We start from the raw sequence: 19,410 nt of genomic DNA, 5'->3' as shown, positions 1-19,410 counted from the left end.
GAAGATCATTTGGGATTCCACAAAAACGCAGTGCCTTCTGTTTTTTTAAAGCCAATGGCCAGGACAAGATTTAGCAGCTACCAACCTGTGAGAAGGAGCTTGGCACTGGAAGAAGCAGTCCCAAGAACATTGTGAGCTGAGCACGAGTATTGGCCACAGTGAGCCATGTCGGTCTGCAAGATCTGAAGAGTTGCTACGTTATTTAAGAACGTTGTTTGCATGTTATCATCATCGTGTAATAGCACCCCATCCTTATGCCATGAGATCTGAATAGGTTCCGAGCCATTTATGCGACAATCAAAGGTAACGGGGGAACCAACAGTCTCCTGAATGTCTTTTAGTTTTCTTGCAAAGGTCGGTGGAAACTTACGGTCTGTAAGAAAATAAGTAGGAAATAAGGCATCCTGCCAACCTGCAGACAGTTTGCATTTACGATAAGCCTCTTACGATAAAGAGTAATTACTGGAATATTTGAAATGAAACGATCACCTTTAACAGTGAGCAGAGCCGTGGAAGAAGCAAAGCCAACACTGTTTTCTGCTTTGCAGATGTATTCTCCAAGGTCACTGCTTTCCACCTGGTTGAAAACTAGCGCGGCCACATTATTTTTGAAGTACATTTTATAAGCAGGAGTCGATCTTAATTTTGTATCTTCTTTGTACCAGGAGACTTTGATTTCCGGCGTCCCAGCAATTTGGCACTGAAAAGATGCGGACTCCCCGACTGTCACCTCTACACATTCCAAGTGTGTCACAAAATAAGGCGGTTCTAAAGCACAAATGATCGCAATCAGCGTCACAGAAAAAAGAGCAACTCTTATACTGACCATTATTAATACAAGAGTGGTTAAGGAATCTGAGATAGCAACACACCTAGGATTGATATTTGGCCTTGGCAAATATCTGCTCCGGCATCATTGGCAACCTCACAAGTGTATTCCCCTTCGTCATCTTTTGTACTCTTAGGAATTTCCAGTATGCCCGATTTTTCGGTAGTAGTTATACTACATCTCGGGGACTGTGTTATGTGGAAGCCATTCTTCTTCCATGTTACTGAAATAGGAGGAGTTCCTTTGTATGTGCTTTCCAGAAGGATGGATTTCCCTTGCTCTACACTGGAATCACTTAATTTCTTCACAAATGTTGCTGGCTCTATAGCAACAAATAGGAAGGCCAAAAGTGAAATAGAAGAAGGGGAAAGTAACAAGATGTTCACAAATATGTGTGCGTACACACAAACACACACACAAATAAATAAACACTACTATCAACAACAACAACAAAAGTCAAAACACACCTTTTACAAAAAGATGAGTGGTACAAGACACACTGCCAGCGTCATTAGTGACTCGACAGGTGTAATCTCCACTGTGGAGTGGTTCTACTTCATACAATTCCAGTTCTGCAACTGTATCCTCCAAAGAAATGTTGCAGGTACTATCTGACACAAGTTCCCTGATTCCTCTAAACCAGTTAACTTTGAACGGAGCCGTTCCTCTTATGAGACTCGTGAATGTTACACTCATCCCAGGGAGAACTTCCACGGGATCGGGTGTCTTCGCAAATGAGGGTGGTTCTAGACATACATAAAGAAGTTAAGACACATACACAAATTAGTGTGATCGTTACGTTTGAAGATAAAAACCAAATCAGAGTTTGGCTGAAGATTTATAGGCGCTCTGAAAATTGCCAAGGAAGAAATAGCAGCAAATGGAGGAAGCATTTTGCCTAAGGCACCTTGGCCCTGTTTTACTGACCTTGCACAATCAAAAAGGCACTGCATTCATCAGATCCAGCAGCATTTGTGGCGACACAGGTGTAAGGTCCGGTATCTGATGAGTCCAGTGCATTCAGTTTCAAACCACACACGTTGTCTGAAAATGAGACTTCATATTTGTCTCCACTAACAATCTCATTTCCATCTTGGAACCAGGCAACTGAAATGGGTGGTGATCCAGAAACTTTGCACTCCAGCAGTGCTGAGGAACCCAGCACCCCGCATGTTTCCTTTAACTTCCTTGTGAAAAAAGGAGGGACAATGCGATCTGCATAGAAAAAGGCGACAAAACCACATTTAAAAAAATAAAAAGGGAAAGATCTGTTAAAAGATAAGACAGCATTAAAAGACAAAGGCAGTAGCTGGCTAACCTGAAACATCAACCGAGGATGTACAGCTACTTTCACCAGCTTCGTTTTTCACTTCAAATGTATACAGTCCCCTGTCTCCTGCCTCCGCAGAAAGAACTTTAAGCATAGCTACTTTGTTAGAAAAGGTGATTTGATATTTGCGGCCACTCTGTAGTTCTCTTCCATCCTTAAACCACTTTGTAATAAGTTCTGGTGTTCCACCCACTGTGCACTCTAATGTAAAAGAATCCCCAGCCGTAACTGACATCGGTTCTGGCTTGTCTAAAATGACTGCTGGTTCTGAAAGAAAAGAAAAACCGTCTAATCGGTTAAATCTAATTGTAAAGTCAAGAGAACAGAACAGGCAAATATTTAGTAAAGAAACACATATCATGATTATAAGGGAGAAAGGCAATAGATGAATAAATTCTTAACTCTAACAATAATGTTAAATCTATAAGCAAACTGATCAGCAATGTATGTTGATACATACAAGTCTGGTTTCCAGGAATACTAATTGTACACAGTTGGGAAAATAAAAATAGTACTAAAAGAGTACTTTTTCACAAGCATGCACAAAGAAATCTGTAAGTATACTATCTTCTCTCAATGCAGTAGTTCTATTTGTACTCCTTCTTAAAGAGACTTAAAATTAAAGCACAATTGCTCTGCAAAAATTGTTTAAACAGCTTTTAAAAGATCTAATACGCAATATACTACCAAAGCAATTACGCTAAACGCTATGTTACCACAGCACACTGCCCCAGCTGTGCAAATTTAGATAGAGATAGTTTTGTTCTGATCCTTCCAACAGTGAAGGAAAAGCTGCACATCTTGCATAGCAAAACTGAGACTTCATGAAAATAAATTGAGTAGAGATTTGATGGATATTATGGGACGTCACATTTTTATATCTCTAAAGATTCAACCGGTTCTGTTTTTACAATCTTAATTCATAGTTCACATCAGATGCCACTGTTTACATCATCGGTCATCATCATCACAAATCTTAAAGCAAAATTTAGTCTGACTTGAACCCATAACATTAAATTAATTTCTTGCTTTTGGGTTTCAGCTCGAGTCTTGATCCCATCCTGGTTGCCCACGACAGCAAGAGTTAGGGACAGAGACAATGCGATTGGTGGAAAAGGCAAAAGAGCAAATGTATTGACATTAATGTAGGTAAAAAGAAACAAGCGTTACATGCTTCAAATCTCTGCTGCGTGTTAAATGCAAGTCTTGGGTCAAGAGGAGAACACTATAGGCTTAATATAAAAGATAAAATAACGGGGAGCATAATGGTTCAATCCATTTTTACAAATAATGTAGTCTTTACTATTACTTTAATGTATGACATGTCATATTACAGTAGGTGAAAGAAAAGAGAAAAACAAATGCTAAAGAAAGAGAAAGATATGCAATGAAGTAGACAAATGTGTTTGCATTAGGCTTGCTAAGAGCTAGATTATGATAAATAATTAACAAAATACCTTCTAAGCATATTATGTAATATGCTAGGAATGCCTATTAAGGGTATCGACTTCCACAGACATATGGTTAATCAGAATAACGTATGCAATATAAACAAGAATAGATCCCAAAGGATAGTATGCAAAAACCAATAAAACAACATAAAATAAAAAATAGATTATGTGACTCTTGCATTAGTAGCTAAAGAGTTTTGAGCTGTTTTTGAAAAACGCTGACATTGTCCTGGAAAAATATGTCACACTTTAGTGAGAAAATATTACTGGTACGGTTCTGAACTTGTAAAATTGCCAGGAAAATTAATGGCTTATTGTTGAGATCTAGCCACTTATAACATTCACCGCATCGGGTTATTTGCTATGAATACGTATTGAAAGCAGCAAGCTTTGTATAAAACCATTTGATAAATGAAATGTACAAATCTGCAGGAAATATTAGTATGGCATTCTAATTAGTAGAAAGTAATAGACATATTGTGCTCAATTCTCTCCTGAGATACAGAGCTCACATTGAAGTTCATGAGTTCTTCCTCAGTATCTAAAGGAGAAGTAGCTGCCATTATCTCATTGTGTATGCTGTACTGAATTTAATATTGTTCAGACACAATTATATATGGCCTAAAATAAAACTCAGTAAGAAATATTTGATTAACTATGGAAGGTGTATGTTGACAGCTAACATGCTGATAAAAAAAAAAGAGAAGCAAAACATGAAATTAACTAACCTTTAATAACAACGGAAGAAGTACACAATATACTTCCTGCTTCATTGGACACTTTGCAGGTATATAAGCCAGAATCAGCCTGCCTTGCACCTTTAATTCGCAGAAGTATGGTGTTGTTCAGGAAAGATATTTCACAATTGGGACTCTGATAGATCTCTTGATTGTTTTTATACCAAGCAATGTTCAGAGGCTGAGAACCGGAAACACGGCCCTCAAGTTTAAGGGTGTTCCCTTCCGTTTCTTCTACCATTTCAGATAGTTTCTTTGTAAAACTAGGTGGAATTTTTCGTTCTGCAAGAATAAACACACTCTTTAAATTCTAAAAATAAATGTTAATATAAAAAAAAGACTTTTCAAGAAATACATTTATGACACTATGTTCTTTAAAAAACTGTCACATTTTAAAAGGGGCTCTATTATTTACAAAAAGTACACAGAGGACACCACTCTTAGAACAGCAAAACACCACACTGTGTAAATGGATGTGGAGTTTTATTAGTTATGAAAAATTTCTTTTTTTAAAGAAATCTGGACTGTAGGTATAAGCAACAAGAAACAAACCAGAATTTTGTATTAATCATTTAGGATGGCAAAATCTTCAACATTGCAAAGAAAATAAGATTGAAGGAAACATCATTTCCGCTGCTGAATTCTCCCTAAGCCTTCCTTCAAAAATCTTTCGGTCCCTCCTGATAAATCCATTAAAATACACATTCCTATTCCACAGATTCAGAAGATGGTCTCCGATTTATATCATAACAAGATGACTTCTTTCTTTCAGATATAAGAAATTCAATGTGCACATCATACACATGAATCGGGCAATACCTTTAATACTAAGCTGAGCTGCACAAGAGTCCTTTCCAACTTCATTGCTAGCATGGCATGTATACATTCCAGAGTCTGCATTGTCAGCATTCAGAATTGTCAAATGGGCTATGTTTTCTACATAACTGATCTGGTATTTTCCTCCAGTCCGTATCTCTTGGTTATTTTTTGCCCAAGTGACCTTAATTGGTTGTGTTCCTGATATGTGACATTCAAAGTCAGCACTATCCCCAGCAAAAGCATCCACGGGTGCAATTGGGATGTCAAACAATGGAGGATTCTTCCCTTCTACAGGATGAAAGAAACAAAAAAACATGTATAGCTTTTAAAAGCTCAATTAGTTTAAAGCATATTGTTAAATAAATGTTGCACTTATTGTTTTAAGTTGAGAATGGAATTTTTAAAATGACCTGGTGACATTAAAGGGAAATTATTTAACAATCAACCAACCTGTAAGCACGAGCCTGGCACTGGAAGAAGTAGTTCCAATAGCATTGGAAGCTGTACAAGTGTATTGCCCAGCAAGGCTCTTGTCAGTCTGCAAAAACTGGAGAGTTGCTACATTATTTAAGAAGGAAGTTTGCACACTGTAGCTATCTTGGATATGTACACCATCTTTAGACCAGGATACTTCAATAGGTTCTGAGCCAGTTATGCCGCAATCAAATGTAACTGGTAAGCCAACAGTTTCATGAATGTCTCTCAAAGTTCGTGTGAATGAAGGAGGAAGTTTACGCTCTGCAAAGAAAGTATCGAACAACAAAAATTTTGGGAAGTTATCTACTGTTGGTGGAATTCTCCAATAAACACTGCCTGAGAAGACATTGTATTGTGGTATAGATTGGGCAGATTTACAAAAAGATACACTGGAAGATCCAGTCATTATTTTGAACCAATTTACATAATAAAAAAACAGTAAGAAACCCACAAAGAATCAAGGAGATTATTTGTTATATCATTTAGCTTGAGGGCTGGTGTAAAGAGAGAGCTTTGCCAGAATGTGGACTATCAGTCAATGTGGTTACAAAATTATACATGAGGATAGAAATTTGCCATAACATTTCATTTATAATCTCACAATTTCTGCCTTGGGAAGAGCTGGAAGAATAACTACATTCATGAATGCCCTATTCTGAAGAGGAAGAATCAGAAATTTGTATCCCTTAGAGAGAGCGCTGGTTAAAGCTGGTTAACTAAAGATTGACATTGAGAATGACTTTCCAGCCAGACTTTCACTAGTAAAAGGTAATCAATGCTCAGGGAGTTCTAGACGGGGTGGTCTCTAGCTGGTCAGGTAGAGTCACAGAGTGTTCCTAAGAAACTTTTAAATGTGTTAACATGAAATATTCACCTTGAGCAGAGAGCAAAGCTGATGAAGAAGCCTCTCCAACACTGTTTTCTGCTTTGCAGATATACTCCCCACTATCACCACTATCCACCTGGCTGAAAACCAAAGTGGCAACGTTGTTCTTAAAGTGCATTTTAGAGGTAGGAGTTGCTCTTAGTTTCGTATCTCCTTTGTACCATGATACAACAATTTCTGGTGTGCCAGCAACTTGGCATTGTAATGACGCAGAATCCCCAACTGTCACCTGAGCAGGTTCCAAGCGTGTAACAAAGTAAGGTGGTTCTAAAGAACAAAGACACATGATTAATTCCAAAATTTAAATAACCATTAGTATAAAAAAGATTCTTTGTGGAATGAGGACACACCTAATACTGAGATGTCAGCTTGACAAAGATCTCGTCCAGAATCATTCTCAATGTGGCAAGTGTATTGTCCCTGATCTTCTATTTTACTACTTGGAACTTCCAGTATGGCAGAGGTTTCTGTGGTGGTGATGCTGCATTTGGCAGAATGAACTACTTTGTATCCATTTTTCTTCCATAAGACTGCAATCGGAGGGGTACCAGAGTATGTGCATTCCAGAATTAATGGTTTTCCTTTCTCCACATTGAGATTATTCATTTTTTTCACAAATTTAGCTGGTTCTATAGTGAACATTATGAAGATAAAAGTTAAAAGTTGACGCCAAGAGATTTTTTTTTAAAGAAATATATGTAATTGCAAGCCGGACAAACCTTTTACAAAGAGCTGTGTTGTGCAAGAAACTTTGCCAGCCTCATTAGTGACCAGACAGGTGTAGTCTCCACTTTGGAGTGGCTGTACATCAAACAGCTCCAGTTGTGCAACTGAATTTTCCAAGGAGATGTTGCATGTATGTCCCGGTACTAGCTCGACACTTCCTTTGAACCATTTAACATCCAGTGGAGGGGTGCCTTTTAGGATACTAGTAAAAGTTATATTTGCCCCAGATAAAACTTGCAGGGGATCAGGTTTCTTCACAAAAGAAGGAGGTTCTAAAAACGCACAGAAAAGAGAAGTGAACTTTGATGAAGAGTAAAATATTCCCATATGAAACATAGGTGAATAGACTCATATAAACACACCCAAAAAAGTAAGCAACTCACAAAGAAAGAAGTTTATATCTGGAAGCTCTGCCTTGTTCTAGATACTAACCTCTAACAGTCAAATATGCACTGCATTCATCAGATCCAGCTACATTAGTAGCTGTGCATGAGTAAGTTCCCATATCAGATTCCTTTAGTGTGTTCACTTTCAAAGAGCAAGCATTGTCTGTAAGGGTCGTCTGATACTTGTCTCCACTAGTGACCTCATATCCTTCATGGAACCAGGAAACAGAAATAGGTGGTGACCCATACACTTTGCACTCCAGAACAACAAAGGAACCCAACAGACCATTGCTTTCTTTCAGTTTTCTTGTGAAAGAAGGAGGTATAATGCGATCTGTATAGGATAAAACACAGCTATATTACAACAGTATAACTTAAAAGGTTGATGGTTTCCAGTCATCTAGCAGAAACACCACACTTTCCTTTGGCACACCTACGTTGGCTTGGAAGAATCCAAAGCAGGCCTACAATTCAACCCATTGAGGTCTGAGGTACTGAGAGAAGATAAGAACACTCTCTTATGCTGTCACTCACCCCTCCTGAGGGTCACCTTTCTCCTTTTATTTTTTCAATACTTTCTCATAAGGAGAAGAACAGGATTGCACCATTTGGGACGTTCAGACTCAGTTGATGAGACTGACCCCAAGCAACAGCCTCATCTTCATGTTGGGTAAAAAATGCTTCAACCTACTCCCTCCCTCCGTGATCTCCACAACACTAGTGGGCGCACATAGGGTGCCTAAGATCACATTAGTAGTGAGTCTTCCCAGAAAGGCAGCAGCCTGACATGACACCAAAGGAAGCAGCATGTTGTGTAAAGCCTTGTGATAAATGAAAGGGGGGGAGCTCCCTTTCATGAACACCCACCCAGCCACTTAGCTATAAAATCCCTGTTAGTAGCTATTCTCTACTTGCTTTACCTGTAAAGGGTTAACAAGTCCACAAGTAAAAGGAAGAGAGTGGACACCATGACCAAAAGAGTGAATGAGAGGGCTAGACCTTTTTATAAAAAGAATCCCTTTGTCTATCTGCAGTTGTTCTCCAGAGAGAGGAGACACATAGTAGCAATGCTATAAAAAGCTTTAAGCCAGGTATGAAAAATCATCAGATCATACCTAGAACTACTTATCTGAAACCCTAGATATGTAAGTAGATCAGGAAATTTTAAGAAAACATGATTAGGGCTATTTCTTTTATTTTGTAAGGCTTGTGGGCTCCTCTGTGCTAACCCCAGGTGCTTTTGTTTTGCTTGTATCCTTTAAGTTGGACCTCAATACAGTTATTTTGATGGTTAACCCTTATAAGTGGTTCTTTTTAAATCTAGCAAAGAGTCTAAGTTCCAAATGTATTTTCTTCTTTTTTGTTTTTAACAAAATTTAACTTTTTAAAAACAGAATTGACTTTTTATGTCCTAAGAGATGTGCATAGATTGTTTAATTAGCTCATGGCAACAGCTGATTTCCTTTGTTTTCTTTCTCAGCTCTTCCCGGAGGAGGAGAGAAAGGGTTTGAGGGTACCCACAGGGAGGAATTCCCAAGTGCGCCTTCCTGGGTCCCAAAGGGTTTTTTTGCACTTGGGTGGTGGCAGCATATACCCAAGGTCAGAGAGAAGCTGTAACCTTGGGAGTTTAATACAAGCCTGGAGTGGCCGGTATTAATTTTTAAAATCCTTGAGGACCCCCACCTTTTGCACTCAAAGTGCCAGAGTGGGGACTCAGCCTTGACACACCTTTTGAAGAAATTGTAGGAATCAAAGATAATTCATGAGTTAATCAACTAACCTGAAACACGCACTGAAGCTGTGCATCTGCTTTGACCAACACTGTTTTTCACCTCAAAAGTTTACTCCCCACTGTCTTCTACTACTGCATTGTGGATCTTAAGCCCAGACACTTTGTTGAAAAAGCTTATTTTGTATTTGTGATCAGTAGACAGCTCATTCCCATCCTTAAACCACCTAGTAGTGAGCTCTGGTGTGCCGTCCACTGTGCATTCTAGAGTACAAGAGTCTCCAGAAGTGACTTTCATTGGGCCGGGCTTCTCTACAATGACTGCAGGTTCTGAAATGAGATTCAAATCACAGGCCATATAGGTGATGCCGATGAGGAGGTGCAATTCAAGTTTGTTAATAGAGAGGTTAATAGATATATCTCAACTATTGGTTTGTTATTCCTTGTTAAGCAGAGAACCAGATGACTAACAGAGGCAAAGCACCCTGAAACTCGGCGCATCATTTTTGATGTATGAAGATTATTTCCAGGCATCTGGCTTTGACGCACATTTCCAATCTGTAAAGTTGCAATTTTTCTGATAGGAAAATCCAAAGATTGTTCGCTTTCGTAACGATCTCCTTGTCTTTCAGCCACAGAAACAGAAATGGGTGGGACCTATCTATCGTGTGGCTGCAGCTCAAATAGGTTCCCCTACTGCAGCATGTGAAATCACTGAGCTTCTTCACAATAAATTGGTGCAGTTGCTGAGGACTGAGAGTATGCAGCCGATCTGACTCACTGAGTGTCATGAGACTCAGAAATGAGAGAGAGTGCAGGATAGAGGATGTTGAAACGGCGATACTGCACATATTGCCCATAGGAATGATAACGCTGAGATGTGGAAATCAGTAAAGCGCAAACCATCTTAGCGTTATATGGAGGAAATGCAAGGTCCTATCCTTAAGCAGTACGGCCTACAAGTGAATGTCACGCGACTCGTGACGTACCTCAGGCGACCCCTTGAAAAGATGTGAAACTAGAAGGTTAGTTCTCGACATGACATTTGTACTTCTTGCTACTTTTAATTTCTGCTCTTTTGCCTATATCCCCCATTGAAATTTGGAAAGGGAGGAGCCGAGGCCCGAACGCTCAACTTGCAAGAATGGACACTAGAATCTTCTTCAAAAGTTCTCAACCGGAGGGGTTTCGTTGCCTGAACGGGGGTTCTACGCGGAATAGAAGAGTTTTGAGTTCTGTCGCTTGTGTACTCAGTGGCGACATAACAGAGAAAAAGTAACCTAACACAGTAGATGTGATCGGCATGTTGACTGATATGGAAGAGGAAATGCACGAGTGTCACGATAAGAGATGGTCCAATGGTCATCAGAACCTGGTAAAATTCGAACCACTGCATTGTCTCAAGAAGGGCGCGCACTTGCCTATCTGACATGAAGATGAGATTAATAGGCCTCCCATCAGCAATTAGGAAAGAACTTGACGAAACAAGGGAGGAGTGAGGTCGTCACTTTCAATGAAGTACTGGTGTTTGCAGTGCCCGCTGCATTGCGAGCTTCACAAGTGTAATCTCCACTGTCTTCCACACTGAGATTGTGCATTTCAATGACTGCCACGGTGTCAATGAAGGACATGCTGTATTTTTCGCTGTCGTGGATTTCAGCTTCATCTTTGTACCAGGTGACTTTGATTTCTGGAGAACCGCCTATTTTGCATTCATATGTAGTGGAATCATGCTGTTTCACAACTCTAGAGGAGTCTAGCTTCTTAATAAACCTTGGTGGTTCTATGAAACCAAAGGACAAGAGTAAACAAGATGATTCACTAAACTGCACTGATCCATTAAAATATTCCCTAAATGAAATATCTAACTGAAAGCGCAAACTTATTTGGGTTGTGGGGGAACAGTAGAAATAGCTACAAAATGTGAATTTACACTTGTCGGTGATATATCTGGTGGCAGCATGACAGAAACGAACACACAGCATACATAACAAACAAAAGCAGGGGAGTTTCTTTGTGCATATTTTCCAATGGTTTGTATACGTAGAATGATTTCCCAAGTTCCTTGCAAAGATTTGGACATATTTATTATACACAAAAATATTGTTTACTGAATTGCCATATATGTAACTTACAATAAGTTATATATCATACAACCAGACGTTCAAACAGCTATTGCATGAAAACTAGATATATGTTGACGTGATTCACTGAAATATTCAACTCTTACTGTGGGTAACAGCATCTTAAAATGCCAAATTTTCAACTGATGTCTGCTCGTTAGAAGTTCCGTATTAGATTTCAGCTGATGGGTGATTTTGACCATGGCAGAAATTTATATTGAATTCTGTCCATGTTATATGTATGGAAGGGAACTCTATATCAGTTTCTGCTATATCATTTAGTGTAGAGATACCTGATGTGTATGTATATGTACATGGCTAAAGTGTGTTTCTTGATCTGCCTTTCGGGCAAAAGTACATTAATTACATATAAAGCCTTTATTTAAGCTTTATCTTTAGTTTATCTTATTTTACTTTTCTGCTATAGGTCTCTTTCTGCCGCTTTTGTACAGAACTGATTTTTAAGTAATGATTAGTGCTATGAGGGTAAGAAAAAAAACGTGCAACAGAAGCAACATTTTCAAAACAACTAAGCTAACACATATTATTATGACAGGTGTTTGCACTAAATGGCAATTGACCAAGATATTTATATCTTATTAATTCTGATGCCATCACTATTTTGTGTAGGGAATTCAGTATATATATATCAAAGACATGTCTAATAATATAAATACATTTAAACAATACATGTATTTAACCAATCTTTATTGCAAAATTTAGAGGGTGGCAATTCTTCTGTTCATGGTAGCTGTCTCAGCCAATGGAAATAAATAATATGTTTTATCTGCAGAGTATTTAACACTTGATGTAAAAAAAGAACATTATCAATATTAAGGCCCTGAGTCAACAAGGTAATTACACTCTAGCAAAGACCAAGAATGTGAGTTTCATTGAATGCGCGTGTTTAAATTTAGACATTTCCTTGAGCCCATGGCTGAACTGGGGCCTATATTTGCCACATAATAATGCATTTTCCAGTATGATTGTTATTCATTTCTTGAAAATTATAAATAAAAATTATGTCATTTTGTGCTAGTTTTGATCACAGAGGAGTTTTGGTTACTGCCACCAGATGTAAATTCATTTAAGTGCCTTTCAGATGCACATTTTTAAGGCAGCAATTAGAAATAAATACTTGTTAATAGTATTTAAAATTATCTTTAAGGAAAAAAATACAACGTCGTTATGGAGACACACCTTTTAAAGACTCCTACACTCATCCTGTCTAAGGATCAATGGGAATTACAGATCCAGAACATAAACCCAAAGGCCCTGCCCACATGAAGGAAATCACAATGGTGAAAATCCCTAATATACTCTATTTCCCCATGTTAAGTATCCTCATACCTTCTTGTCGACTGTCTAAAATGAGCCATCTTGATTATCTCTACAAAAGTTTTTTTTCTCCTCCTGAAAATAGCTCATCATAATTAATTAGCCACTTACAGTTGGTATGGCTACTTCCACTTTTTCATGTTCTCTGTATGTGTGTGTGTATATATATATATATTTTCTTACTATATGTTCCATTCTATGCATCTGATGAAGTGGGCTGTAGCCCATGAAAGCTTATGCTCAAATAAATGTGTTAGTCTCTAAGGTGCCACAAGTACTCCTGTTCTTTTTCTTAACATACCGGTGTAGTTTACACCAGAGTAGATTAGTCGGATCCCAAATGTAGAGATAAGTAGGTTTAAGAATCCATATATTATACAGGTGAGCAGAGTACTGGTGGAGAAAAAAATGTTTCTACCCCAGGATACTGTCAGCTGCTCAAATATTCATACTGAGACGCTTAGTGTGGGAGAGGAGAATTTGCCTTTAGGAGGTTGAAGTGTTTTGCTCAGCAATTGCGTCAACGATCAAGGTGCATTATGATTCAATCCTAAAATAACCAACAAGGTGAAAATTACCGCGGTCAAAATCCTGGCCAATCTGTTTGCTCTACCTCACCACAATGGAAAAACAAAGGGTCTTGTTTTAAGTTGATTGAACGCTTTCGGTTTTGCACCATTTCAAGATAAAGGAAGAAGCTCAGCATTGTTTTGTGTCTCTTAACAAGGTAAAATGCTTGGCAAGAAGACGACAAAGCATTGCGTTCTTAAATACCTTTCACACTTAGCTGAGCAGCGCAAGAATCCTTTCCAGCATTGTTGCTCGCAGAACAAGTGTATAGTCCGGAGTCTCCTTTGCCTACTTTTAGAATTGTCAAGCTGGCTGTGTTTTCCACCAGGGTGATCTTGTAGTTGCCCCCAGGACGGATATCTCTGTTATCTTTTGCCCAAGTGACTTTTAGTGGCGCCGATCCGGTGACGTGGCATTTAAAGGAACCACTTGCTCCAAGAGCCACCTCAATGGGTTCTGGTTTCACATCAAAGACAGGAGGTCTCAGATGCTCTAAAAATGGAAAGAAACAACAAAACTTTCACAGCTGCTGCTTCACCACTTGGCACTCCACAAAAACGCGGTGCCTTCTGTTTGTTTAAAGCCAATGGCCAGGACAAGATATAGCAGCTACCAACCTGTGAGAATGAGCTTGGCACTGGAAGAAGCAGTCCCAAGAACATTGTGAGCTGAGCACGAGTATTGGCCACAGTGAGCCATGTCGGTCTGCAAGATCTGAAGAGTTGCTACGTTATTTAAGAACGTTGTTTGCATGTTATCATCATCGTGTAATAGCACCCCATCCTTATGCCATGAGATCTGAATAGGTTCCGAGCCATTTATGCGACAATCAAAGGTAACGGGGGAACCAACAGTCTCCTGAATGTCTTTTAGTTTTCTTGCAAAGGTCGGTGGAAACTTACGGTCTGTAAGAAAATAAGTAGGAAATAAGGCATCCTGCCAACCTGCAGACAGTTTGCATTTACGATAAGCCTCTTACGATAAAGAGTAATTACTGGAATATTTGAAATGAAACGATCACCTTTAACAGTGAGCAGAGCCGTGGAAGAAGCAAAGCCAACACTGTTTTCTGCTTTGCAGATGTATTCTCCAAGGTCACTGCTTTCCACCTGGTTGAAAACTAGCGCGGCCACATTATTTTTGAAGTACATTTTATAAGCAGGAGTCGATCTTAATTTTGTATCTTCTTTGTACCAGGAGACTTTGATTTCCGGCGTCCCAGCAATTTGGCACTGAAAAGATGCGGACTCCCCGACTGTCACCTCTACACATTCCAAGTGTGTCACAAAATAAGGCGGTTCTAAAGCACAAATGATCGCAATCAGCGTCACAGAAAAAAGAGCAACTCTTATACTGACCATTATTAATACAAGAGTGGTTAAGGAATCTGAGATAGCAACACACCTAGGATTGATATTTGGCCTTGGCAAATATCTGCTCCGGCATCATTGGCAACCTCACAAGTGTATTCCCCTTCGTCATCTTTTGTACTCTTAGGAATTTCCAGTATGCCCGATTTTTCGGTAGTAGTTATACTACATCTCGGGGACTGTGTTATGTGGAAGCCATTCTTCTTCCATGTTACTGAAATAGGAGGAGTTCCTTTGTATGTGCTTTCCAGAAGGATGGATTTCCCTTGCTCTACACTGGAATCACTTAATTTCTTCACAAATGTTGCTGGCTCTATAGCAACAAATAGGAAGGCCAAAAGTGAAATAGAAGAAGGGGAAAGTAACAAGATGTTCACAAATATGTGTGCGTACACACAAACACACACACAAATAAATAAACACTACTATCAACAACAACAACAAAAGTCAAAACACACCTTTTACAAAAAGATGAGTGGTACAAGACACACTGCCAGCGTCATTAGTGACTCGACAGGTGTAATCTCCACTGTGGAGTGGTTCTACTTCATACAATTCCAGTTCTGCAACTGTATCCTCCAAAGAAATGTTGCAGGTACTATCTGACACAAGTTCCCTGATTCCTCTAAACCAGTTAACTTTGAACGGAGCCGTTCCTCTTATGAGACTCGTGAATGTTACACTCATCCCAGGGAGAACTTCCACGGGATCGGGTGTCTTCGCAAATGAGGGTGGTTCTAGACATACATAAAGAAGTTAAGACACATACACAAATTAGTGTGATCGTTACGTTTGAAGATAAAAACCAAATCAGAGTTTGGCTGAAGATTTATAGGCGCTCTGAAAATTGCCAAGGAAGAAATAGCAGCAAATGGAGGAAGCATTTTGCCTAAGGCACCTTGGCCCTGTTTTACTGACCTTGCACAATCAAAAAGGCACTGCATTCATCAGATCCAGCAGCATTTGTGGCGACACAGGTGTAAGGTCCGGTATCTGATGAGTCCAGTGCATTCAGTTTCAAACCACACACGTTGTCTGAAAATGAGACTTCATATTTGTCTCCACTAACAATCTCATTTCCATCTTGGAACCAGGCAACTGAAATGGGTGGTGATCCAGAAACTTTGCACTCCAGCAGTGCTGAGGAACCCAGCACCCCGCATGTTTCCTTTAACTTCCTTGTGAAAAAAGGAGGGACAATGCGATCTGCATAGAAAAAGGCGACAAAACCACATTTAAAAAAATAAAAAGGGAAAGATCTGTTAAAAGATAAGACAGCATTAAAAGACAAAGGCAGTAGCTGGCTAACCTGAAACATCAACCGAGGACGTACAGCTACTTTCACCAACTTCGTTTTGCACTTCAAATGTATACAGTCCCCTGTCTCCTGCCTCCGCAGAAAGAACTTTAAGTGTAGCTACTTTGTTGAAAAAGGTGATTTGATATTTGCGGCCACTCTGTAGTTCTCTTCCATCCTTAAACCACTTTGTAATAAGTTCTGGTGTTCCACTCACTGTGCACTCTAATGTAAAAGAATTCCCGGCCGTAACCGACATCGGTTCTGGCTTCTCTAAAATGACTGCTGGTTCTGAAAGAAGAAAAAACGTCTAATCGGTAAAATCTTATTGTAAAGCTGAAAATTCATAATGAAATAGCAAATTATCGAAAGCTGCTTTTGTGCCCCGGAAGGATGATTACACGGAGCACATGATTTTATTTTTTATTGTGAGCTAGAAGCATTTACCAACCTAATACTTGTAAAAATGCCGAGCACTCCCTCATCCCCGCGTCATTTTTGATCTGGCAGATGTACTTTCCAACATTGGCTCCCTCTGCGGTTGCGAACTCGAGAGTAGCAATATTATCCATAAAGGAAATCTGGACATTTTCGCTTTCTCTGATGATTTCGCCTTTATCCTTAAGCCACAGAACCGAAATAGGTTGAGAGCCTTCCACCACAGCCTGCAGAGCGATCGGTTCCCCCACAAAGGCTACAGTGTCACTTAACTTCTGAACAAATCTCGGAGGTTCTAATGATGGGAAGAGTCACAGTAAAAATGTCAGTCAGTTTTAGAGAAATAGCCGTAATGCCAAGAAAAGAAAACGTGAATGTTGCGTCTGCTCCTTTATACAAACCTTTGAATTTCACAGCACAAACACAAGTGTCACTTCCCACTTCATTCATGGCTTTGCATTGGTACTCCCCAGTGTCTGAAGCTTCAAGGTTGAGAATGTGAACGCTGGCTGTGAAGTCTTTAGATGTAACTTTGAACTTCTTACTGCTTCTGACTTGCCTCCTGTCTTTGAACCAGGCTACTTCAAATGGTGGGGTTCCCGAAATTTCACACTGAATGACAATATCCGAACCTTTAAGTGTGTCTACCGGAGTAGGTTTCTTGCTAAAAACGGGAGGTTCTATAAAAAAGAATAACATCAGAGCCTATAAATGTGTTTGGATAGGTTTCTTGTTAACAACAGGGGCCAAGATACTCAGAAATAGAAGCCTAAAAAGCTATGCTCATAAAGTCATATTTAGATTTCCAAATGTGACCTGGTTTTTGAAAGCGCTGAGCAACTAACAGTTCACACTGAGGTCACACTTATTCCTACATCTATAAATTCCTAGTATAGAAATTTGATATCTATGTAAATACTTTGAATTCAGAAATCCTATTCAATTTCCCAAACAGAGGATGTTAATAAGGATGGGCTTCTCTTGGCTTGACCTTCAAGACACTTCATTTTAGCCCATCCTACAATCGGATCTATTAACTTTGTCCACTGCAACTTCCTCTCTTCTAAAATTATTAGGCTTTACTGCCAGTCCGCCTCTCCCGGCCACGCCTACGTTCTTTCCCATGCTGCCCTTCTGCATGACACAGCTTCCCAAAATTGATAAATCCACTACCTGTGAATGCCTTCTCACATTCCCCTTCTGCAACGATATGCACAGAGCTCTGACCTCTGATAGAGAGTGGTAGAGAGCTGGCTACAAGGAATACCCAACTACCTGACACCAAAACAAAGTGGTGGTCCTACTCCTGTTTCTTTCTCCTCCCTTGTCCTAGCATCGATTCACTTGTTGCATCTCGTTATTAGCCAAGGATCGAAGGTCTTTATGGAAGGGACTGCCTCCTTACTGCGTGTTCATACAGTGCCTTGAACTATGGGTTCCCATTAAATACTGCAGCTACTAATGCCACTAATGTGTGAGACACACAGTCATTTGGGTTAGGATGGGATCTTGCTCCAAGTGTTTTGCTATTTATGTCGAGGGAAGCAGGATGGCGTAATCTTTTGCAGCAGCTCTTTAGATCTGGCTATTTTAAGAGTGCGCAGTCGCTTAGATAAAGACACTGCGTAAGAATGGAAGGAAATAAGAAAATAAACGTGACATAAAGGCTTCTGACCTTTTACTGTGACAACAGTGCTACAGCTTGCAGTACCAGCAGAATTGTGGGCTTCACAAATGTAATCTCCACTGTCTTCAATGTTAGCATCGGTAATGGTGAGGACTGCCACAGAGTCACTGAATAAAAGCCTGTATTTTTCACTAGCATGGATCTCAGTGTCGTTCCTGTACCACAGAACTTTGATTTCAGGCGAGCCACTTATTTTACATTCAAGTTGAACTGAATCTCCCTGTTTCAGGAATCTTGACGCTTCTAGTTTCTTAACAAACTTTGGCGCTTCTATAAACGAAATAAATAAATATAAATAAACAACAACATTCAACATTCAGTTTTTCTTATTTGTCAAAATGATTGTGCAGAATAAGAGCCCTCGAGAGGATAAGAATTACGTAATTTGCTAGAATACCACAGGGACAAAAGTAAATTAGACTTGCCTTTGAATGACGATTAGAAGGGATAAGAAGATGAAAACAATATCTAAAGCTAAATTATGTTCCTAGCTACACAGATGAAAATGCAGAAACACTCCACTGAGCCCAAAGGAGTTGCTCCAAAGCATGAATGACATCTATGGTGAAAATTCAGGCCCCAATGAAGTCAATGGGAATTTTGTCATTGGCTTCATTGGGGCCAAAATTTTTGTATATATAAGCGGGCAGGCTCTCCCTCTGTATACACATCTGCACAATTTTAAACCTAAAAAAAATTCCAGGCAGGTTTTGGGGTGAAGACCATGGATGGTTCATACTCCAGTGTAGTTCACCCATCCATAAAAGGTAAGTGAAATATGCATTAAAGCTGAAGGCTTAATTGATGACCGTTTACTACCCTAAAATATAGCATAAAAATACACTATCTTTTTTCCAATGTCTAAGTGCTATCAGTTTGCTATTTTATGTACAAAAATCTTCCAAACCTCTCTACATAAAAGTGTCACCATATTCTAGCTTAAAACTTAAATCAATACTCAAAGAAGTCCATCAAACTTAGAAAAAGACATGGAAGATAATAGGTGAAACTACGTAAAACATGTATAATGCCAAGAGGAATTAAGGGAGCAATTAACGTGTTTGCATATACAGTACACAAAATTTACCTCTCAGACATTACAGCTTGAAAAACAAGATGAAGACTTAAAATCTATGATCGCCACAGCTTAACATTTGTAGTTTGAAAAAGTCCTCTCAGTTTACCTCCAACATTTGAAGACACCGACGGCATAAAAA

General features: G+C 39.3%; 1 protein-coding gene across 1 annotated transcript in view; it reads right to left on the bottom strand.

Annotated features, from left to right (window-relative positions):
• Positions 1-19,410, bottom strand: part of TTN (titin) — a 321,905-nt gene that overhangs the window by 220,385 nt on the left and 82,110 nt on the right. The window contains exons 76-98 of the mRNA XM_075069826.1: positions 18,182-18,463; positions 16,908-17,186; positions 16,520-16,801; positions 16,081-16,359; positions 15,690-15,977; positions 15,230-15,508; positions 14,806-15,084; positions 14,423-14,701; positions 14,019-14,306; positions 13,606-13,893; positions 10,879-11,153; positions 8,192-8,198; positions 7,249-7,527; positions 6,880-7,158; positions 6,518-6,796; positions 5,617-5,904; positions 5,167-5,454; positions 4,339-4,629; positions 2,148-2,426; positions 1,757-2,044; positions 1,297-1,575; positions 873-1,151; positions 578-768 (exon numbers count right to left, since the gene is read on the bottom strand). Coding sequence (XP_074925927.1) covers positions 578-768; positions 873-1,151; positions 1,297-1,575; positions 1,757-2,044; positions 2,148-2,426; positions 4,339-4,629; positions 5,167-5,454; positions 5,617-5,904; positions 6,518-6,796; positions 6,880-7,158; positions 7,249-7,527; positions 8,192-8,198; positions 10,879-11,153; positions 13,606-13,893; positions 14,019-14,306; positions 14,423-14,701; positions 14,806-15,084; positions 15,230-15,508; positions 15,690-15,977; positions 16,081-16,359; positions 16,520-16,801; positions 16,908-17,186; positions 18,182-18,463 — 6,125 coding nt within the window. The remainder of the gene's footprint in view (positions 1-577; positions 769-872; positions 1,152-1,296; positions 1,576-1,756; positions 2,045-2,147; positions 2,427-4,338; positions 4,630-5,166; positions 5,455-5,616; positions 5,905-6,517; positions 6,797-6,879; positions 7,159-7,248; positions 7,528-8,191; positions 8,199-10,878; positions 11,154-13,605; positions 13,894-14,018; positions 14,307-14,422; positions 14,702-14,805; positions 15,085-15,229; positions 15,509-15,689; positions 15,978-16,080; positions 16,360-16,519; positions 16,802-16,907; positions 17,187-18,181; positions 18,464-19,410) is intronic.

Source organism: Chelonoidis abingdonii, chromosome 10 (genome assembly GCF_003597395.2).
Source record: "Chelonoidis abingdonii isolate Lonesome George chromosome 10, CheloAbing_2.0, whole genome shotgun sequence".
In the NCBI taxonomy this organism is placed as follows: Eukaryota; Metazoa; Chordata; order Testudines; family Testudinidae; genus Chelonoidis; species Chelonoidis abingdonii.
Note: the sequence above shows the minus strand (reverse complement) of the source record. Positions and strands in the feature narration are given on the sequence as shown.